General features: G+C 36.8%; 1 protein-coding gene across 1 annotated transcript; it reads left to right on the top strand.

The window, feature by feature from the left end:
- Window positions 1–1,795: 1,795 nt before the first annotated feature.
- LOC136245221 (collagen alpha-1(IV) chain-like) lies at window positions 1,796–19,981 on the top strand. The gene is made up of 9 exons (XM_066036716.1): window positions 1,796–1,908; window positions 1,957–2,113; window positions 13,480–13,680; window positions 16,004–16,154; window positions 17,031–17,213; window positions 17,279–17,690; window positions 17,737–18,183; window positions 19,671–19,809; window positions 19,867–19,981. Exons 1-9 carry the CDS (start codon window positions 1,851–1,853, stop codon window positions 19,979–19,981), a joined length of 1,863 nt encoding a protein of 620 aa, XP_065892788.1. The 5' UTR covers window positions 1,796–1,850.
- Window positions 19,982–25,330: the final 5,349 nt, after the last annotated feature.

Genomic DNA, 25,330 nt, shown 5'->3' with positions numbered 1-25,330 from the left:
GATAGAGCGCCTCGTGCTTTAATTCAAGAATCTTTGTAGTCTGGTATTAAGACACATGTAGCTAGATGTATGTAATATGTTAGAAGGCCAATAGCTAGCTAGGCGTTCGCTTCTATTAGGTTGATATTAGTCATCTTGCATACAGTATAGTGTAGGATGATACATAATGCATTTTAAAAATGTTATATTGATGTCCATATGAAGATGGGCATGTGTACGTGTGTTACATAGGAAATGGCTTGCCCACCCATTGCCCAGGCATGGCGAAAAGTCTGGCTACGCCACTGCCTCGTAAATGTCATCACGTGACCGTATCGAGCCCGTAACCGTAAAATGTATTGCGTTTCCAATCCATTATGTTCTAGTATCTATGATACCACAGGCTAAGCAATAGATTTCCGTTACCGCCATTTTTCTTACGTGATTCACATAAATTAAAATTCCACCAGAGCAACTCGGTGATACTAAGCATACCAGACCCTTACTCCATGCGAAGGGGCGGGCGGCGCCAGAATTGAATTGAATTTGGTTTTAAACTCCTATATTCGGCATAGCCGTTCTTCAATATAGGAGGAGTATACACAGTACATACATACATATACATAATATACATACGCAGCACTTACATACATACATACATGTATAGTATAATATGTTACATAATAATTATTACAAAAAAAAAAAAAAAAGATGCAAACTTAAGTTTTAAAATCAGTAAGTAAATGGTGATGTAAAGCGGAAGTAAATTCTTGATAGTTATTGATATATAAATAGTTAGGTAATTGATTCCACCATTTAATTGTTTGTATTCTAAAATATCATTGTGTACTTGATAAATGACATCTTTCAGTGTTAGCATAAGTTGTGGGGTGCCGTGTGTTGTGATTATGAAGTGAACCAAATAAAATAGGAGGATCTAGAGGAATAACATTGTCCTGAGAATAGTGATAATGGTGCATAGCACAGAGACAACGATAACGAATATGATTTTTAATTGGTAGCCATGATAAGTTGTTACGATACTTAGATACATGATCATACTTACGTAAAGAGTAAACTATACGTATGCCCCAGTTCTGCAGACGTTGTAATCTATCTACTAGGTTCTGTGTGAGTGGTGGTCCCCACACTGGGAGTGCATAATCTAGATGTGATATTACAAGTGAGTTAATACGCATTTTAATGATGGTAGTTGAAAGTGATTTTCTATTAGAGTTAATCCAGAATAGGTAATAAGACATTTTTTTACATACTTGAGATATCTGATCTTTCCAATTTAGCTTGCTATCGAACACAATTCCTAATTAGCTTGCTATCGAACAATTTAGCTTGCTATCGAACACAATTCCAATAACACAATTCCTTGCTATCGAACACAATTCCTACAATTCCAGACTAAAGCTTGAATGCTTAAGAAAGTGTTCCGTTCCGTGGTCTAGCCCATGATTCCGTTCCGTAGAATAGACCTCACCTGTTTGTTTGTAAACAATAAGAAAAAAGTCATAATTATACAGCTAGGTGCGTAGTCGCCGTTTCCACTATCTAAATAGACTTGTAGAACTAAATGCATTAGACTATATTGTATTTGAACACACGATCTCCCGACTTCCGGTTTTACCGAGCAACCTCCCATTCCCGTTCCCGTTCTCTTCCCAGTGCCCAGAAAGTTAGTGCAAATCTATGGTCCATCGCTGCAAAAAATTACACAAGCCTAATCAAGTAGCCACACCCACTAATAAGCTACGTATATAATTTGAGATTTATCAGACCCTAACGTGAGCACAAGAGTAACTGACTGAAAATTTACGCCGGGTTAACTACTTGACTATAGAAAGGAAAACAAAGTAGTTATGGTTCGCAAGTTATTGTTCGCTGTTCTGTGTCTCTACTTGTTTAGTAGCCGTGCAAGTAAGTGAGTTATAAACTACAGTTGCATTTTTGACACTATTATCACAGTTGCCACGGATCAAATAGTCGAAAAGGACTTCCCTTCAGACAGAAAATGTTCCAGAAGTAGGGCTATGAAGCTTATGGAAAGAAAAACTGCTCAGCAGTTGATGATGGAAAATGATGACGCAACATCGAAAGCGAGCGACAGGACGCCTCCACCTAAGTGAGTATGCATAGCTAAATACAGCTAGCTACAGTGGAACCTTTTAAGACACTTGAAATAAGTAAACCTAAGACACTTGGTAGTGATCCTGATCCCAAGCTAGACATCCTTTGGCGTACAGACTGATCTGCAGCTGGATGCTTTCATGATCAGGGTATATTTGGTCAATCCCATAAGAGTCTATGCAAGTCCACAGAGGGGCTTGGGAATGGGAATTTCTGCAGGCATTGTATGGCACAATAATTACAATTATACATAAGCTGGCTAGTGCAATTGGTACATACTATATGAATTACACACATTCAAATGAATTATTTTGCTAAACCATGTGCTCCACTGCTAGCATGTGCATCAGCGTCAGTACTACTGGCCCACTAGATCAACTGACCCAAATAGTAATCCGGATGGGACCCATATCTGAACCAGATGTGAGGTTTTAATTAAAATAGAAACGTGTACCTAAAGCTATTTTTTGTAAGGAAGTGGTTGGTTGTTGAACCAAAAGATTTTGTCCCGAACATTCAACATTAGGGCATGTGACAAGTAGCATTAGGGTTAGGGTCAGGTTCATCTTTGGTTTCTTTTTCACCTTTAGGTTACTTTCTTCTTACTATATACTGAGACTATACTACTTGAGTAACATTTATAAGGTAGAAAAGTAGGGGAGGTGGGTAGCTAGCAGTGGTAGCACAGTGGTTAGCACACTCACCTAAAGCTCCAGTAGTTAGCCCCAACTGAGTTTTGTGGGTCTGTTTTTCACTTAGTGACCCTTTTTGCCTAAGTTTTACTGTCGATTCAATAGCCAGTATGGCTTATTGAACCAACTTTCGGTTCAGTATCCACTGCCTATGTTTATTTCTAATCTCCTCTACATAATTAACTAGCTATGCAGGTTTTGATTACAAAAAGGATTGAATGAGTATAGAGTTACATTATTTTTTCTTTGTTTATCTTCTAACACAGCCACGCACCACCATCAGCCACACACCCCCATCAGCCACACAGTCTGACCACTAATTACTTCAAAGGTATCAAACAAACCACACATCTCACCACAACAGCAAATCACAGTAGAAATGGTAATATATATTAACAATTGGGACAATGCACGATTAAAGCCATTTAAGATACATATAAATCTTGCTTTGTTTACATGGTAATCTATGACATGTATTCTTCACCTTTTAGTTACATGTTTCTGACTCCCTGTATTCACAGGCTTTAAGCCACCTAGTGGGATAGCATTCTAACTATAATCAATCAAGTAGTGGGCAAAACCTGCTCAACCTTATAGTGCAACTGCTAAATACTGTAGTACAACTAAATGACACCTCTGCATCAAGTGTTATATATATGGCGACATGGCGTTATAAATCACAAAGGAAATAAAATCTAGCTTCGTTATAAACTGTTTAGTGCATGTAATAGTGAGATGCGCTAGTGCTAAAGTGGACATTCCCATAGGAGTCCTGTTTCTGCGATAACCAGGTCCTTCTTGGACTAGTGTGTGTTTGTTATGTAATAGTATAAAGTGTAACCTTTCATAATAGGCGAGTTAAATCATTCTTTGAGTTGAAAACATCTTGTTATTAATAACAAAAAAGTGTTATACATTGATGGAGACAGGTAAAGTTAACAGTTGGCTACTTTATCCCAGACGTGGCATGGTGGTCACGAGTGCAGATATGCATGTGCAACAGCAAAATTCGGCAAGTCACAAAGAAATCACCTGTGGAATGGATTGTGCTGTAAGTAAACTGTATAGAACAGCTCTTTGGAGTGTAAGGCACCTTTTTAGATAGTTGGGATTCTGTTGTTTGTTCGGGATGGTTTTACCAATGTTTGGACTTTGCCGAGTAATAACTTCATTGCGGTTAGTATTATGTAAACAAAAACAGCACAATTGATTTCCTTATTTCATAGTGAGGATTTAGATGCATGGTTACTAAGTAGTTCTGTGTATGGTAAGGGTAATGTGATACAATTCAGAAATTCAGCTAGTAGTCGCCAGGAGTTCAGCAGGCAATGGGTTAAGTAATTAACCTGAATAATTATTTCTTTGTCATTATTTATTTATGTTTACTGTATAATTATAGTGTTCAAGATATTCAATGATTTTATAACCTGTAAAACTTGGATGGCTTCAGTCACCATTTTTAGCAACACAAAGTTTTTTGGATCGTATTACTAAAGGCATGTCCACACGACAAAAATAATGTGAATTGAATACGCATTGATTCGAATTATTCGCGTCCACACGGAATGCGCATTAGGGTGATTTGAATTGAAAGTGGATTACATGAATCCACTTCCACAGATGGTTTGAATACAAATTGGCTGTGAATCTGGATTTGCTAGTAATTGCTACGTCATAATAAAGCAGTACATGAGGGCTTGACATGTTTGTGCGTGACCTTTGTAAACAACACAGAATAGAAATACAGAAGTGCTCGGTGTTTTAAAAACGCAGGGACGTATCGAAGCAGTGTTTCATCATCGTATCTAGCCCTTAGAGTTTGAAAGAAGAACGGTCCCATACCCATCACGCACCATCAGCAGTTTTTCGTACTCTATTTGTAGAAATCCTTCCGGTACGTTATAAACAAAAGTACAAGTGTTACTACAAGCTATTCCTTTCAGTCTATCGTTAAACTCACTGTTCTCTTGGTTGGCGCAAATGAGTGTTTTCTCAACCGTTTAATTATCCGTTTATCACACTAGTAAATTCAAGAATGCGCATTACGCGATAATGCGTGTGGACATGTTCAATTCGGATTCAATACGCATTGCCTGAATTCGTTTTGCATCCGGTTCCTAATTCGAATTCGTGTGGACATGCCTTAACACTTACGTGTCTGAAGTACAATGGCAGAGCTAAATTGGCATTGATACACCTTTTGGTCATATTAAACAGTGTGTATAGCTATCTACCAAGACTATTAGATTGTTTCTTTGACACAGTATAAACCATAATGCAATTGCTCTCTGTGTTACAAAAAGACACCTTTGATCATGCTGTGCATGCATCATATTTTTGAACAGTTCATAACACACCCTAATTCAGCTTGCATGTGTGGCCCTTTGGTGTTGTGTATACAAATCACATTCACAGCTTCACAGGTATGTTATAATGGTGAGGATAAGGTGTACAGCACTGTTGGCTTCATGAAGTTTTGCCTGCTTTCTGGTACCCAATTGCAATCACATACTTATGTGGCACACCCGTACCAGCTGCACTTGGCACAACACACTATATAGCATGTATCTTGATTTGTGACCAACAAATCAACCTTACATTGTAGTATTCTTTGCTTCATGCATTTTCCAAAGAATAAGCTACAAAAGTTTTGGCCTGAGAGAGAATAGATTTCTACTTTTCTATATAGACACAAAGAGTAATTGATTTGTTCAGTGACTGGCTATACTGGAAATAAACTACTGGAGCTTAACATTGGCTTACAGAGGTGATCATTGTGCTAGCAGGTCCATATATAGTAGGTATAATTGTTGTCCTCATTTACGGGTAGGATGACAATAATGTTGTATTCTACCATAACATGAGCAAATCACTTACAAGTCCTTTATGCTACAGAAAGAAAACAACACATTATTCTCAAATCTTTTTTTTTGTGCAGGAGAACATGATGGAATACAGGTTCCTTTTTTTAAACCCTGAATGCCAAGGTATCAAGGGTATTCACTTTTCCCATTGTAGTCAATATATTTCATTAGAAAGGTGAACAGTGTGTATTAAGTTAGTTTTTGTAGAGAACTAAAGACAAAAGTCCTAACATGAAAATGGGTTCCCACACCATCATACAGTATGGTGTTTAGTGGGGATTGACCCTAAAAGTGACAGGTGCTGCTGATAATGAAAGACAAAATATATGATGAAATATCAGTCAAGGCAACTACAGAGATCTCTCCCCAAAATAAAGGGTACCCACCAAAACATTGCTGCTAAAAACCATCACAGAATTATCGTGATGAAAAGTACTCTTTTCAGAAGAGTCTTACTTCACTTTAACCTTAAAATCTAAAAACCTTTAGACCACTCACATTGAATTTTAATTAAAATGCCTGAACAGATTTTTTGCCTCACCAGAGTTGAAAGGATAAAGGCTAAACAACATGTTGTACAACCACCATTTTATGACTTAATTAATAACAAACAGATTAGTAGCATGTATACCTTTAAGGTTTTGGACAAGTGTTTGTCCACTGTACTTTGCCTTTCCTTTCCATACTATTCACGATCTTCACCATTTGTTTTTCTATACTGACACTTTCCTTACTGCTGCATATTGCATACAGTCAGCATGAAATTCTTCAAAGCACTTATGCTAACTGTAATACGTATATAGCTGCACCATAATGCTAACCAAACCAGTGTAAGTGAATTATGCTCCAAAACTTCATTCCTTTCTGATAACATTTTTGGGCAAAAAGCATACCATTTCAAGCAAGCCTTTAACGAGGTATATTTCATATTATACTCCCGTTTAGCCTCAATTTGATCTCTAGTCTCAGCTAAAACCTACATGGTATGCACCAACACACTTTTCAATAAATGTGTTGAAAAACAATTGATGAATTTATAACTTTTGAGGAAACTTGTGCAAATTTTAAATGTGCTATTACTCACTCTCAATTCAATTAAACTTATGTGTACACCATAAATTATTGTTTTCAAGTTTAAGGAAAGCTTTAAAAAGAATCTGTGGCTTGTTGTCATAGCAGATACAATGAATTAAACACTGTCATAATTGTATGCACAACTGAATAAGGGCTAAGATTGGTTAATTTACCAGTTCATTGTAAAAGCTTTAAGCCAAGTCTAGACCATTACACATGCAAGTTATGTGCCTGTCATTTATTTCAGTATAATATAGTCACTGTACAAATTTATTTCTTTGCTATTCTTATACTGCCTACCACTAAATGTAATTCTAAAACTACTCAGCACAATGCAGGTTTTGGCTGAGACAGTTGCATAAAATGATATATTAGTGAACACATTGTGTAACTTTTATCACACATCATGAAGAGAAATTTTTGCAGCAAGACATGATCTATTACAGCAAAGTCTAAACTTCAGTAGAAAAGACCAATAACAGAATCCCAGCTAACTATTTACAAAAGTGCATTACACTCCAAAGAAGTATTCTATACCGTTTTCTTACAATGCAATCCATTCCACAGCTGGTTTGTTTGTGATTTGTCCCATTTTTGCTGTTGTGCATGTGTATATGCACTTGTATCCACCATGCCACATATGGGATAAAGCAGCCAACTGTTAACTTACCTGTTTCCATCAATGTATAACTTTAATATAATATATACCACTTTAGCATGGGCGTTCAAAGACGCCCCTCGGTGTTTAACTCGCATATTGCTCAGGAAATATTATGGGAAAGCGGTTTGCCAATGACTTTGATGCCCAACCAGTTCAAAGAAATGATACGCTTTGACTCATTATATTGAGCGACATGAAGCTTTGCATTGTGGGACTCGATTTTGTAGTGGTTGCTAAATTGAGTATATTCTCTAAGATGGACTTGTTAGTTGTTAGTAAAGGATAATGAAGGTACAAAATAATTGTTTGGGCGATCATGGATGCGTATTTCTACTCACCACGTATCAACCTTGGAACAGACCACAAAATGGAAAAACTACTACTGCTACGCTGAAATAGGTTAGTAACTTACAGTCCTAAGTATATAATAACTTACTTACTGTCCCAATAGCGAAGTTTGTTGGCTTAACTTAGTACAAAAATAACAACAATTTAAATTCAATCCCACAATTGCAAGCTTTCTAACATAGCGTGTTGAAGCATAGTAACGTATTAATGACGTTTTAATGCATGGACAACGTTTTGATGGCTATTAGCCCACGCTTTTAAAACCACGATCGATTTTCAGATGCTACTGTATAAAACAAATGGGATGAGTTCTCATTAGTTCTTTCACCTATTAGGTGAGTGCACCCCAAGTGATATATATCACTTGTACCATGGCTGCTTGGGATTTTGCTGACATATACACCCACAGCCCTCGGGCTTTGGGTGTATATATCAGCAAAATCCCTTGCAGCCGTGGTATAACTATTAAATAGGACTTTTCGACTCAAGAATGGTGTAATTCACCTATTATGAAAGGTTACACCTTGCACTATTGCATAACAAATGTGCACAAGTCCAGGAAGGAGCTGGTTATACCAAAAACAGGACCTATGTTCAGTGAATTTGAGTGTCTCTACCGACTGCTCTATTAGGGAGTCCATAGTTTGAATTATCCATCTAATACACTAGGTATAGCACTCTAGTTTATTGTGCTTTTTATTTTGCTGGCATATTGTGACCTATTTTTCTCACAAGGGTCAAGGAATACACAAATATTTTCAATTTTAGGAAACCAGATGCACAGCTACAGCTGGCCTACTGCTGCCATCTGTGGGTGCACCCCTAATTTAAAACCTCTACTTCATTAATTTTGTATATTTACTTCTGCATCTCTCTATTACTTGACCATATTAAAAGTATTCTGCTATCCTTTATAGTAAATTACTTAGGAAAGTATAAGCATAGATTAACCCATTATTGGTCACTGCCACCATATGGCAGCATAGCTCATAGAATAAACTTTAGCCTTGCTATAACTTGTAAAACACATTTCATAGCAAGATGCGCTGATACTGAAGCAGACACACCCATAAATACAGTCATTTTGTAGTAACTCTAATAGAGCATTTGCTGATTAAAATGTTCCAAGATTATTTGTAAGAAATGTTGTTAACCTGCTAGGAGCATAATGGGAACAATAAAGAGGATAACAGGTGAAAAGTTTGGAAATTCCGGAAAGTATTTGGGCAAAATTGTGAGAATATTTGATTCAGGTCCCTAGCCAGTATTAACCCTCCAGGTAGGCAAGCCTTTGTTTTGAGGTGGTTTACTCATGCCATTTTGAAATATAGGTAAAATGAGTTCCTGAAGACATTATAAAAATGCTTTTCACAATGGGCTATATTGGTGTAAAACAACTGAAAATGGCATATCTAGCCTCGTAGGCTACCAGGAATAATGGTTTGCTTTGAAGTGAAAGGGATCTGTCCCATACTTATGTAATGGAAATGGAGGGCAACCTTTAGGCTTTCTCGCACTAGAAAACAAGGACACCTATAAAACAGTTAAGATGTTTAGAATAGTTTGTTTGAGATAGCAGTGCATTGCAACTTAAGTACAAAATAATTCATGAAATATGAAATACATTAAATTACAACATTTACAAGTCAAAAATCTAGTTATCTAGCTAAATTAATGTCCTGATTAATTGCATTGTGTATTTAGGTACTGTAGAATGGGATAATTATATAGTATTAACTACATGGGCATCCAATTTTTAGTACAACACCAACTTGTTCTCCACATTCTAAATAATTAGAAAAGAATATCTATGTCAAATGATCCTAGCAGGACCTTGATCAGATTGATTTACTCTAATATAACAGTCATCCCCTGATCTAACAGTCATACTCTAATGTAACAGTCATACTCTAATGTAACAGTCATACTCTAATGTAACAATCATACTCTAATGTAACAATCATAGATTTCATTATGTCGCATGTGGTAATATCTCATGCAGAAATGATCACAACTGCTTACAGTATCCAGTGGCTAAAAGAGGGAGGGTTCAGAATAGTGGTGGACACAAGGCTGTAAGTGACTTTTTGCTTACCAATATATATAAATAGCTAGTTGAAGTAGACAGATAAATGACAACAAACTTGAAATATCCAAGTGGGGAGAATTGCAGTCTATATACTAACAAGTGCAAGGCATCAAAGAAATAAAAGTAGTGAGATCGTGTACACCTGAAGATGCACTAGTGGACATTTAATCCCTACTTCAGTGACCCATGACTGAATTAGGGATTAAAAAATGTCCACCAGTATATCCGCAGGTATAGATTACCTCCCTTGGTGGACTATTTTTATTCCTCTGATCCCTAATTAAACTTGAAATTCCTTCAGTGGCGTAGCTACCATTGAGGTAACCGAGGCAGCTACCTCAATAAAAATTCTCAACAACAGGCTGGGCAGGCCTGAGTTTTGATACCCCTGATTTTCTACTCAAACATTTATACTAGACAGCATAACTGTATCACACATAATAGAATTTATGGCTGTAGTGCTAAGCAGGGCCAGAACCTACAGTGACACAGTGCTGGACCACTTTTCAGCTACTTGTATTTGTAAAATATCAAGATACTCTAATAGAGCAGTCACCGTAATATACTCTAATAGAGCATTCAGTACAGATTAGCCACCATTCTTATTACACTGCTTGGTCTGAATTATTTACATTTATGATAATTGTATTAAATTACTTTTCAAAAGTTCCAACGAGTCAGCTGCATGGCACTGCATTGAGCTAATTGATCATACAAATCAGTTGCAATAAAAAAATAACCTCCACGTGTTATTTCAAAGCATATATTTTCAAAATTTTCCTTGAGGGAGCATACTCCCAGACTCCCTAGCTTGACATGCTTAGCACATGCAGTTGATCATCGCATGAAAGAGATAATCTTTGACTTAAATATCACATCAGATCAATAAAAAGTATAGTGTGCACAACTATGACTTCCGTTGCAGTCCATGGATGGCCTGACCACTCAAACTATCTCTGTTTTTTTGTGCCAATTGAATGCAATTAAACTAGTTTAAGGTGGCACTAAAGCAATAACGCACATTCTTGACAACAATCTGCTGTGTCTCAACATGGTCTCAATTTAAGACATATTGAAAGTTAGTACTTAATTTTGTATACAAATAAACTATGCATACAGGAATCTACCATTCGCAGAGAGTATAAAGCGTAGAACTGCTCTAGGGACCCCCCCCCGATTATGCTCATTATTTTACCTATTATGCTATGCTGCACTGCTCAAAATTTTGCCTATTATGCTCAAATTAATGCTCAATAGTTACCTATTATGCTCACATCATGCTCAATATTTATAACTCAGTTCCGGCATGTTTTCTGAAAACAGTAAGTTGCTGAAGCACAGACCCTAAATTCTTGCTTGTTAAAATGCATGTCACAGAAAAGATCGATATACTCTAATAGAACAGTCAGCTGTCTGATTGTTCTCTGACTGTTCTATTAGAGTATATCGATCTTTTTCTGTGATATGCATTTTGATAAGCAAGAATTTATGGTAATGCACAAGTGTTCTGCCTATTATGCTAGCATTATGCTCAATGCTTTCAGGTACCTATTATGCTCATTATTAGGCCAGCATAATCGGCGGGTCCCTAAACTGCTCTCAAACCAAGAAATTGGTGGTACTTAGTGGACCAGAGAAGACGCATTATCTCTTGATAACCTCAACTTTTAGCTCCAATACTTCACATGATGAAAGCATACTATTACAAGAATCATTCTACGTATCAATAAGTGGAAGTGATTTACAAGTCGAAATATATGGCATTTACAAGCAGATGAGAGCCTTGTTCCTCCGTTCGCATCAAGCAAAGAAGCCATACAATGAATATATGATATACCAATAAGTAGAATTATCCAGACACTATTGCTTACCATTCATACAAAGGTTCATGGCTGTTCAACCTGTGTCTACAAAGAAAAGATAATGTTTGTAAGGTGAGTCGAAACAAATAATAATTATTAGTGGTGCTTGTTTTCACATTATCAAGGTTGTTAATTTGTTGTAAAGATGAGTTGCATTCCACCTGAACCGTGTAACACCAGCTGCTTGTTGTTTTTGCTTGCAACTCACCTGTTGTTCGTGGCTGTTTCTACACTCAGTAAATTTATTATGGTGTAGCGCCGAATTATCCCTGCCTGATTTACCACAAATTGTGTAGTATATGATATGTTACATCATATGTATTTGCTAGGCTTCTTATGAGCATCATTGCTTTATTGCCACCTTAATAATTGAAGCATGGTATACTGTAGCATTAACTAAGCTGAAGCATTACTTATGACATGTAGAAAAACAGTTTCTTCCATCCGACCAGAGTCAACCTGCAAATGTTGTACCACCCATACTTGAAAGTATTTGTGAATCAGTTGAGTCAGAAGCAGACCCTTTTAATTAGGTCAATGTATAAACTTTGCCTCGGTAAAGATTTATTCCTGGCTACGCCACTGTCCTTACACTTGTTTGTTTACTTTTTTGTACCGTTATTTTATTATGACTGGTGAATGCATTAGAAGAAGAATGGTATCAGGAATATTTTTATCTGAAAGTGCACCTCAACTATCAATAATATTTCTGAAATAATAAAGTGGCCATTACGCTTTATTTTCAGCTATATTCAAACCATTACTCAGCATTACCTATGAAGAGCTCTATAAGAAGGACCTCTGCAATCAATCAAGTCACAATGGAAATCTTGGACGATTTCTGTTGCAAATAAGGGAAGCCATTACACAACACTACCGCGAATCGACATCTTGTTGTCAGCAAACGCAGGTAAGCATATTGTACATACTGCGGTATGCCAAAAGGTACCCTCGGGTTTAAGCGATATATGTTGAACAGTGAAAAATTCAATCCTGTAGCCTTATTTCTTATCAAGTTATGCTTGGCATCGGTAGGGACTCAGTTAATCGGTAGAATTTTCTAAAACATTTTTATAGCAACCTACAGAATTGGTAGCATTTCAGTTCATACTAAAGGCATTTTTGTGGCTAACTAATACTGTCAAGGTGCCATGAAGGTATTGTGAAGCTGGTTTCTGGTCAATAATTTTTGTGAGAAAGTGCAAACCTCCATGATTGACTAATACTATATACTACTAATTGCTTTACAACACAACAGAAAGGAAACTGAAGTACTGATGGTCTGCTGATCATGATACTGATAACATCTTGAACTACAACGTTATTGGAAGTGTCTTTTAATTGAAACCATACATACATTAAATGTCATGATGCCAGAGGAACCAGCTCCTCCTAATTTTTGCTGATCATTGTACAAAAAACAAGATACTTATTCATATGTTCTAATAGTATCTCAAACAGTGACCTCTAGCAGTGCAATGAAAATAATCTAAAACACCATCTCAGCTCATCTAAACTCAAACATTTCTGGGAACATACCCCTGGCCCCGTAAAATAGCATTTGTTTTCTGTTGTGTGCACTATGTACTTTTTGTAGCAATAGTTTATTCCAATAACTTACCTTCATGAAATTTCACAATTCAAGGACTGACTGAGACAAGCACATATAAGATTGACTGTTTTTAAAAGACATATACATCCTGCATGCAGCTATTCATTCATGATAATAATGTAGGTATTATGCTTACATTTATTTGTTGCTTGATTGTAGTTATCGAGCTTGTTACAAATACCGAATAACCAACAACAATAAGTGCAGAATTGAATCGCCGTTATCATTTAAAGAAGTTGTTCAACTAATACCAGGATATGAAAATGATCATGGCACTATGCTGTTTGATATTGGTACTCCAGTTGATGCTGAAGGAAAATATCCAGATGATACTGTCTGCTTCTATATTATTGGTAATAGGTTAGTGATTATACAGTAAGGTACATGCAGTTCAACCATTCTCTTTTCAAATATAATGCTAATTAGCTCTTAAACCTCTAAATACAATAAGCAAATGACTACAGCATATGATTTTGAAACCAGATCTGCAAGAATCCCACATGTTAGCACAAGCCTAATTTTACAGCAGAATGCAATGATTGCATTTGGTGACACATTTACGTAAGTAAAAAGTATTAATAAATTTTTTGAATGCTTGCTTTGCAGGTGCTAATAGCAAAAACCTTGTTAGCATCTTGATCCCCAAAGCATGAGAAGTTCCAAAATCTTTCAAGAAGACAGAATATACAAGGCTTTGTGTTGGACGAACAGTTCACTGTCATTTTTTCTCAAACTTTTGTCTTTGCTCTGCCTGGAAGGCAAAACTTACCCAGCAACAGATTTCTCTGTTCATGGAGAACTCGATGGTGGAAGTGGTATCTTGGTAGCTGACCACATTCATAAGTTATGAATATTTTCTTTATTGTCACTATGAAAATTGATTTTGATACCTTTTTGTAGGGCTGTAACTACAAACGTTCTTGACTTCTAGAGCTGAAACTTTGATCAATAATTCATATGGCTGTCTAGATAAAAAAATTGGAAATTGAAAATGCACTAACATGTGGCGTTCTTACAGATCCGGTCACAGATAAGAGTAATATTGCCTCAAGAAACTATCAATATGCCCCATCAGCATGCTTAAGTGTGGAATGTTTGGTTAAACAAATAATTAAAAAATACATTGGGATATAGTATACCACTGCCAAGATATCACTTGACTAAATGCATGACCATACTTCTTGTCCATTAGTTTGCATATAGTACATTGATTAATAGTGTTTGTCAGTATATCAAATAACCAACTAATAAATCAGTCCTTAAAGTGCATGTTCACTAAAACTAACTGTCCACTATTTTAGTGAATTCTTCATTAGAACAAGTGGCCGCTGAATATCATTGTTGCTATATTACTGGCCACGCTTGCTAACTAGCTGTACAAGCTTTCCATTACTCAACTGAATAGCTAGCCTTCTCAGTTATTCTTCTCAATGTCCCGTCCCAGTGAATTCTGGACCTGCCAATTCAACATTGACCATTACAATTAACCTTCTGCTATTCACAAATAGGTACTTGCTTTCTTGCTATTATTCCAGATGAAATAATTGCTTAATATTTTCTCTTGATTGCAATCTCGGTTTCCTATGTTAAACCAGAAAAGCAACACATATGCTCATGCACTATAAAAATACAATAGTTTCTAGCCAAATATGAGATCTTCTGAGTGAAAACCTGACTAGTTTGCATAATTTGTTTTTGCATTGAATATGTTACATAAAAATGCATGTGGCTTTACTAAAGAGTGAACATTTGAATAGCTGCATTAGCCTAGTTCATGGTGAACAAATTGAGACAACTCCTGAACTCATGATTTATGATTGTTTAAATGATTGCCTGTAATTTATTTTCAACACTGCTTTAACTAATATATACTGCAGATACATTTCCAAGATATGTACATGCTAATGATTATATTATATACTGTATGAGCAGAAATTTTGAAATGGGATTAAATATAACAATTTGACAAATACTTACAAAATCACCAAATTAAAGCCTCGCCACATTTTATTATTAGTGTCTCATATATTTTAACTGATTGAATAGCCATGAGATCAAGCTGCTGTATCTAGCAAGCTCATCAAGTATGGTGATATTGAATGCTGTCAAAAGGTAGTATGACCAATTGCAAGTACATAAAGCTCTGTAAAATCTAAGATAGCTAGCAAGAAAGATATACCTGTATGAGAGTCATAGTCTGCACTAAATTATATCAATGTACTGAACCTCATGCAGCCTGCGGTTGATCAAACAATGCTATGATTGTCTGTAATACTGCAGGTTACGGCCCTATTCTTTCACTTAAAGGAAGCAAAGATACTTGCAGTGGAGATACTGCATGGAGAATTTTCCTAATCACTTCATTCCCATTTCAGATGGCTGCTGCACTGGCTATGGATTGAATAAATCTCCCTCCTCCATTTCACATAAAGAGTCTCTCCAGTGTGCGGGCCTATAAATAGGCAAAGATGTAAGCATCTATACATCTTTGCTAATGAGAAGCCATGTAGCTAGCTACACAATGTGCTACCACGTGGGACTCCACGACATACATTTTGTCCAATTAAACTCTCACCAAATGCAAATTATTATGCTAACACCAAATATTCTTCTCTGCTTATACAGTACTTAATTTGTTTTGAAATTCTGTATAACAATTAATTTGTTCTTAACATAAATCCAGAAATAGAGGATTTGTCTATCAATATTTTCAAGTAGTTGATCAGGAACTACAAGGACATTTAGATATTAAAGAAGAAATAGACAACAATAGTAGGATATCTAAGAAGAGTGTTACTGGGGGAAATTGTCAAGATTTCTTTGAGTTTCGTGAGGTTGGTCAACAGTCATAAATACTGACAAGCTCATGTAAACGTTACAGTTGTACAAGATAGTTGTGATTGTATGTAGTGTTGATCACACTGAGCCAAAGCCTGACTAATTTGCATCTCCTTTCATAACTTCTTTGTTGTCTAGAGGAAAAAACGTGAGGGTTTGGTACCAACTGGAATAGGTTTTGGAATCCTACAACGATACTATTTCTGTATAATATTATGTTTTCACACTCTTGTTTTATCATATTACACATTTTAAACATACATATTTGAATCAGATTTGAAATCCGTAATAGTGATAATTACAATCCGGAAGTTTAGTTAAGTGCTTTGTAGGATTTAGAATCTCATTCAGGATTCTCAAGGATTTTAGTTGGTGTTAAACCCCCTCAGAAATAAAACCAATGGGCTTTGTTAATGTTTTAGCCATATCTGGTAAGCACTCTTGGAGTTGTTGCAATAGACAGCAGGAAGAGCAAACCAATCAATTTGACAATGATAGAGTTAAATTTTATATACAGTGACACAAACAGACACACATAGCTATTGAGTACAGAAATGAAACTCTCCACAAAGTAGTGAATTCTGATAGCATGTAATTATAATTATAACTATTCAAAGTTTGTTTCACTGTTTACTAAAGTGATAAAAACATATTAAAATACTTTGTAGCATGCATTTTACCCAATGTATTTCAATGCTATTTATTTCAAAAACAGAATTATACAAATAAACTAGTCAGGTTTTTGCTCAGTGGGTCATATATTCAGGAATCCTCATATTTGTTTGTTACCTAGTATGTTATTATTATAAATACCATAATTGGGTAAAAATGAACTTCTTGTTTTGTTGCTGTTTACTCTAACACTAACACAGAAACAACTTGATAAGAAAACAACTCTCAATCAACTGGTGACTTGTGGTAATGTGACTGATCCCAGGATTCAGGTTGCAGTTGATATTGCTTCAGCTCTTACACTGATATTTAGATCTGATGATAAGACTCCACATAATGGAATACGTCTTCTTGTGATGGAAATTAGCACAGATTCTTATTCAGTAAGATGTGATACAAAAGTATACAATATCATGTGGCTCAGTGCTACTTTTGCATATTTTGATAGGTAAACCGTAAAAGAAGAAAAAGAGAGGACATGACTTTCTTGCAAGGACAACGTGGTTCCCCTGGTAGTAAGGGAGTTCAAGGAAATCCAGGTCCCATAGGACATGATGGAATAAATGGACACAATGGGATAAATGGACCAAACGGAGAAAGAGGTGTTGATGGTATCAAGGGTGAGAAAGGTGAAAAAGGCTTACCGGGAGAACTTGGAAGACAAGGCAGAAGAGGACCCAGAGGTCCTAAAGGGTTACCTTGCTTGTGTTCATCACTTGGAAACTGTACACCGGGGAAGCCAGGGAACAAGGGAGCTAAAGGTTCCATTGGCCTACCAGGATTTCCTGGTGCTAGTGGTTTAAAAGGACCGCCTGGTTTCCCTGGACAAAGAGGACCACCAGGAATGGCTGGAAGGATAGGTGAATATTTGTTTAAATGTAGTAAAATTATATTATTGTGATACAGGTGATAGAGGATATCCAGGTATTGATGGTATTACTGGTCTCCCTGGAGATCAAGGTTTACCAGGTCCTCCCGGCAGACCTGGTCTAGCAGGTCCACCTGGTTTAGCAGGATGTGCTGCATCAAATGATGAGAGGATTTCCCGTCGTATGGCAGAACTGGGACACATCATTAAAACCACAAGGCAATTATACAATAGCATTGATGTGAATCATGAAATGTCTGCTGAGCAGTTCTACAACCATTTGATGACTTACTCTAGTCAAAACCATATGCTACCTTCTCACTCTATTTCACAACATATATACAATGAACCTGTTAGTAGTAAGCGAATGATCAGAGATGCTAAGGAATGTAATGCAATTTTAACATTTGCTGGTTCTAAAGGAGATACTGGCTTGAAAGGTCTAACAGGAAGGGATGGTCAAATTGGAGGTTACGGAGTACCAGGTTAACTTGTACTTACAAGAGTATGATGCACTATGTGTAATGCCAAATTAACAGCTTTTGATCCAGATGAGTTACACATAAAGGCTTTTTTTCTGCACTACCATTATGTACCATTCTGGCTGAAACTAAAATTTTAAGTAAATACTTATGGTAAATCCTTAGAGAGAAACAACTTCTTAAAAAATACAGGAATGGCTATTAACTATTAATAATGTCTCACACAGAATCTATTTTGATATGTCTACTTGTTATAAGTATTACAGTTTTATTAGAGCAAGTTATTAGTAAATGTTTTGTTAAAGCTGCCAAGTGAATATATACAGCTTTCATCAAAAACAATATCCTCACTTTATCAGTTGCTCATGTAAATGGTTATTATATTTTATGAAAGTGCAATTTGTTAACAAAACATGAATTTAGAGGTAAAATATGAGTTAGAATAATAGGTAAATTAGCTATAGTGTCTGATGCCTATTATTGTGGAGTACTAACTTGTCACTCAAAGCATAGATAATAGAGTACATAAAAGGGACAGGAAATGCAATAACGTGACATCACAAAATACGTACATTTCTATTGGAATTCCGTGTATTATGTCATAAACATACTCCATTACGCTTGGTGCGCTTGTATCAAAGAGAAACAAATTGTTGTAACAACAGAATTTGTAACCAACGACTGTGAAACTTTGCTACAGTGAACTCAAGTAAGTAATCAAGGGAACTAGGATGGTACCAACCCTCAAGGAGGTTATACTCAAAATTAAAGGAGATTGAAAGTGAAAAAAATGGCCCAAAAATTACTTTAAACCACTTAACTTTCTTCGTAAATATATTCTATCCTTTTAACTGTGATAAACCTATTCCTTACCATTTAACAGAGGGAACCAGAGGAAATATCAGAGCAAAACAAGAACTGTTGCTTGAAGAAATGACTAAGTATATTCCATTTTTTGCCAAAAGTTAAACCACCTTGCAGTACAATGCAATGGTAAAAGACTGTGTTGGTGACATGCCTAGCTTACCACAAGATTCGAAAGTGGAACTGACTTTGCAAGAAGCAGTATGGACAAGGCATGAAAGTACTATGAGCGAAAGTATGACGGCGTGTAACAATCACGGTTAATGCGATATACTTTGTTACAAAATGTACGGTCTGGATTCTCTCGCCAAAATTTCTCACAAAGGCCTAAATACTTGCTGTAGTCTGTTGGATTACTATTTATGCTGCTTAGAACACTAATTCCCATGCTTGAGCACAAAACTGTCTTGTCCTCTTTCAAGTCACGTGTAACAGAAATCAAACTGGAAATCGCTTGTGTTTCCTATCCCTTTTACTCTATTATTTATGCTCAAAGTATGTAGTGGTTCAATTCCCACTTTAGGAAAGTTTTTTGTATTAACATTTTAGCCACCCCCCCTTCCACCACCTATGAGTACAACAAATTGTTGGGTGCATTTTATTAATTTATTATTGGCAACTTTCAGGTGTTAATGGTACTAATGGCAGAGCTGGAGACCCTGGTGCACCAGGTACTGTAGGAATAAAAGGTCAAGATGGAGTCAGAGGCCCACAAGGACAAAGAGGAGACAGAGGAAATGAGGGTCCTTTTGGACATCCTGGAAAGTGCCAATGTTATCAAGTATGCAAACACTTGTTGTATTATTGTGTGTAACTTGTCAGGAGTTTAGCATTCTTACAAAGTTTGAAGTCTTTACACTATCTAAAGTGTTATCATCACGAGTGGTATTCCACTAGAGAAGATAATACTGGATGTCAGGGTCTTGGCATCCGTTGAATGCACACCAAAATTCTAGACCAGTGTTGATTCAGTTTTGTGGTAGCATGTTAGATATATAAGCATGTGGCAAATTATCAGCATCAACTGGAACCTGGAATATCTCAAAATTCAGTTCCTGTTCTTTATACTGTGATGAAAAAATTAATGAGTACCTCTGGAGTTATATTTGACTGTAAGGTGGTTTAGAGTTTCACGTGGCTAATGACACAGATTGTAGGTGTCAATAAGCACCACCAAAAGCTAATGATACTGACCAAGTATAAAACACACTATATAGTTGTATGAAGGTAAGTTTTTGGTACATTTGAGGTAAGCTAGGGTTTGCCAGGATGGTTGCTTCACTACCTCCAACCCTAGCTTGCCTTGTACTCAACAAAAAAACTTACCTTCATACAGACAATAAAAGACATCATTATGCTTAACAGGCAAACTTTAGTGCTAGCATTAGGGTTAGGGTCAGGTTCAGCCTTAATTTCTTCTTCAGTGGTATTCTTAAAAGTATGGCATCCTTTTCAACTTGCATTTATATGTTAGAAAAGAAGAGGAGTTGATAGCTGCTACTGGCAGTTGGATGGTTAACATGGTGAACTAGAGTCCAAATATTTGTTTTTTTTTTCTTTTAATTTAGTTTTGTAGGTCAGTGTCAATAGCTTTAGATGGTGCTTATTGACACCGACGATTGGTGTCAATAGCCTCAGTCTTATATGCAGGCTACCGTACGCAAAGAAATTTTGACATCAAAAAAATTTGACGAATTTGACGAATTGGTTTAATTCGTCAAATTTATATTCGTCAAATGTTTATAAGCGCCCTTAAAAGTACAGGTTTTGTCTACAATTTCTTAATTTTCGTCAGCATTTTATTCGTCAAATCTGCTGAAGTCTGAATTCATCAAATTTTTCTTATGTCAAAATTTCCTTGCGTACGGTAGAATATAACTATTTGTAAGTAGTTATATCACTGTAGAAGTAAATATCATGAAATGCAACACTGAGCAGTGGCTGATATAGGGCGGTTTTGACTGAAACCATCTATAACAATAACCAGTGTTGGGCAAATTATTTTGTAAAAGTAACTAGTTACATATTACCAAAAGTTTATAATATACAATTTTATGTTATGAGCTCTTGATATCAAGACTCACGGTAGTGAGGCGCGCGGCCAAGAAACTACAAAGCGCACGCCCAATTAAAAGATGCGCGGCCACTATTGTGAGTTATTTACGTGTAGGGACAGTTTTGCAATATTAGCCCTGAATTATGCAACATCTCTCAATAGGTTTGTATTGCATTACGTAATAAAAGAATCTTTTTTTGTAGTAGTAGTAGTTTTCTTGCAACCAGTATTAAACGCATATTTAGACATATTTCGCTTTATTTCTCAACTTTGTGTTACACCTAGCGTCACCTTATACCAGTCAACTTACCCATGTTTGTACAGTCCATCTAGCACTGACATTATCTAATCCTGGTTTGTTCATACGCATATTTTCTTTGATCAAACCTCTAATCCCTACAATAACTTTTAAAGACACGATGTGGACACAAGCCCTAATGTCTGATAAACAATTTGTAAAAGCATGTAGAACCATAAGTTCCCTAGGGAAGGTGTTTTAAGCAGAAATCTTTTAAACTCCATTTAGTGCCACGCCTCATGCGTGTGTTGATAATTGGCAGATGCCTTATAAACAAGTGTGAAAGCGTCAAGAATGTAGCGTCACTAGAGAAGGTGTTCCAAGCATAATTCTTGTTGCCACACCACACATGGTGTATTGTATGTTCTGTGGTGCTCAAACCAGCTTGTTACATAGCATTACCCACCCTAACAGCAAGTAGTCACTCCCATTGTGGCTTTTGTCATGCATGTCATTTAATTAACACACATGTTACATAACAAAATATATCACATTAATTGTTTGTGACATTAACAATAAAATTTTGACAATAAAATGGGATACAGTGGAAACTATCTAAGCCGGTCACCTTCGGGCCAAGATTTCTTGGCCTTAATAGGCAGGTGGCTACTTTAGACAGGTAAATTAGTGTATAAACTTCTCACTAGGGGAATTTAAAGCTGGTCTTTTTAAAGAGGTGACCTTTCTATACAGGTGGCCGCTAAGACAGGTTCCACTGTAGTTAGTCCCGTACGCCTCATCCTCAGAATTCAGAAGATTGTAATCAACTGAGATATAATGCCAAGATCTTATCAGGCCTCATCGTCCACGTACACTTGACAATTAAGAACTAAAGAACACACATAACATTATATAATTCCTCTGTCTATATAAACTTACTCCCCCGAACCTTGATCTTTACATATGTACCACTGCTAGTGAGAGAACCGCATGCTATGACCAAGTACCCTTAAAAATTGACAGGCAATTAAATACAATACAGCTAAAAATCTGTCACTTTTTATGCAAATGACAGATTTGGGGATCTGAAAATTCATCACACCCTTGAAATAATACAAAAATTTCTTAGTATACACACAGACTGACCTGAAGATCCTTGATGTTACTACAGTCCAGGCACACTTGACAATTGAGAACTAAAGAACACACAACATTATAAAATTCCTTTGTCTACTTACTCCTGAACCTTGATCTTAGTTGCCAAGTTTAGAGCAGGTTATGCATGTAGCACTGCTGACCTGAAGATCCACAACGTCCTTGATGTTACTACAGTCCACGCACACTTGGTGTACAGTCCACGTACACTTGACAATTGAGAACTAAAGAACACACATAACATTATAAAATTCCTTTGTCTACTCACCCCCCGAACCTTGATCTTAGTTGCCAAGTTTAGAGCAGCTCTAGCCAAGATATGTATGTAGCACTGCTAGTAAGAGAACCGCATGCTATGACCAAGTACTCTTTACCTGTAAAATCGACAGGCAGGCATTAAATACAATACAGCTAAAAATCTGTCACTTTTTACGTAAATGACAGATTTGGAGAACTGAAAATTCATCACATCTTGAGGTAAAACAAAATTTGAGGACCTGAAAATTCATCACACCCTTGAGGTAATACGTTTGAGGATTCACAAGTTGGCCCATCAGTGACCTTACTACACAGTGTCCTGATTAGACAGGTTTCACTGTACATAAAGACCAGTATGCAATGTGAAAGAGTATTTTTTTGTACAAGCATCATGTAGATTACCTTACTTCTTCCACCTAGTTCCAGGACTTCTAAATTGGCACTACAGTGACAATACTGAAAGCTGTTTGGTCTGTACGAGTACACCTTGTTGACAATCCATCCATGAGATATAATTTCAAGTGGGAAAATATTGGTACTTTCTGCTACTCAACTTGGTACTATCACAGAAGTTTTCAGCTTGGTCTCAGTGAACTTGCACTAGTCAGTGCAGACGTCTGACTGTCTAAAAACCAATCGCATACACGCGGTTAATCAGATGTGGCACTTTGCACACTAGCCTCATTTTTTTCACTCCTCCTTTCGTTACCGAACCTCCACTCCTCGTTTCGTTACTGAACCTCCACTCCTCGTTTCGTTACTGAACCTCCACTCCTCTTTTCGTTTCTGAACCTCCACTCCTCTTTTCATTTCTGAACCTCCACGAAGAGCTGAGTACATCAGTATTCTCGCCTGCAACTCTTTAATATCCACTCGACGTTCTTCAAGCGGTGTAGACTCTACGTATCTTAGTTTCAAATCAGTTGAGTACGCTTCGCCACTCCATTGAAATCCAGTTACAATATAACAAATATTTAGTAGCATTCAGTCCTCTCAATACATGGACTGCCATCAATAATGTAAACCGCGTATCACGTGAATTCACTTGAGGTGTTACAGGGACTTTCCAAGAGATTTCCCCTAAATAGGCCACGTGATCATTGTCAGTCAAGTGGAACTTGTTCTTGGTTATGGCTCTACAATGCGGTACTCGTACTTTAGTGTATTTTAGTGTTTAATAATATTACACTTCTCTCTCAAGACATGGACTGCCATCAATAATAATATAAATCGCATGTCAAGTGTGTTCACTTTTCACTTGAAGTGTTACTGTGCAGGGTCTTTCCAAGGGATATCCCTAAATAGGTCACGTGATAATTGTCAGTCAGGTGGAACTTATTTAATTCCATTAATGCACCACGGAGCTTGTGTTGTGGCTTTCATTAATGATCATTATGCACATACCATGGTGCAACACAGTTTGTAACAAATTGCTGGAATGTGGTTCGTGGTTTGCTGGTATGAGCTTGTGTTGTGGCTTTCAACGTTTGTAACAGATTGCTTGAATGTACATATGCATGTGGTTCGTGATTGCCAATGATTGTGTATATGAGTTGGGGTTGTTTCACACAGCTTGCACAATATTCAGATGTCTGCATGGTGACACAAGGTTAAGTGAGACCTGTAAAAGAACAAGCAGGCATTGAACTTAACCTTAAATTAAATGCACATGCAACTAACCTGGAACATCAATGGCAACACCAAAGAACCTTGCTTGGATATCCTCATGGCTTAACTATGGAGTGACATGTGTAATTAACCGGCACTAAACAGTATCTACAACACAATTTTCTTTTCTGCAAGAACTTTTTAGCACCAAGTAAAGGCACTACCATCTCTCCTACAAGTGCATATCACAAGAGATGTGATATTAACTTGAGTACAACCAATATGTGGTGTATGTTTGTGAACATGTGTGTATAGTGTTTGCACATTTTGTGTGTGTATTGTGCTTGTATATGATGTAAGCGTGTGTTTGTATGTAGCGAAATAAAAATAATAGTACGATGTTTGTGATCTCTTTCGTAACCCTTAGCAAAGCATCTAGCTCTACGAGTGACAAACCAAGTTGATAGGTCATCCTCATGGCACTATGGCAGTGGTCATAGCAGGTTTTATTCATTGACAACTACAGAACGATTAATACACTCCAATAGAACAGTCAAGCAATAAATACTCCAATAGAACAGTCAGGCAATAAAATACTCTAATAGAACAGTCATTGAACAATATAGCTGAATATTTGCATCTCTGTCTGAAAACACTCCCAGATCCCAGATGCAATCTCAGAGTTGCTATTTCAAGATGGTGGCATTCCCCAAGATCACCTAGAAAAGCATGCTACACATCTTTGGTTACCCTGACTGTAGCCATTATTGCTTGGCATGACCAGTAATTTCCACTGGCCCTTGTCCTAATAAAAAAATAATAGCTACTAGAGGAATGTATGTTATATGCTCACCACCTGTCAGCAGATTTCTGTTTGGTTGCAACCAGCGCTGAAACCGGGTCGGGTCAACCGGGTCACATTTTCTCCAGGTCATCCGGGTCTGACCTGGTTTACAAATTATCCGGGTCTG

The sequence above is a fragment of the Dysidea avara genome, chromosome 15, assembly GCF_963678975.1.
Source record: "Dysidea avara chromosome 15, odDysAvar1.4, whole genome shotgun sequence".
NCBI classification, from domain to species: domain Eukaryota; kingdom Metazoa; phylum Porifera; class Demospongiae; order Dictyoceratida; family Dysideidae; genus Dysidea; species Dysidea avara.
This window is presented reverse-complemented; position numbering and strand designations above follow the sequence as displayed.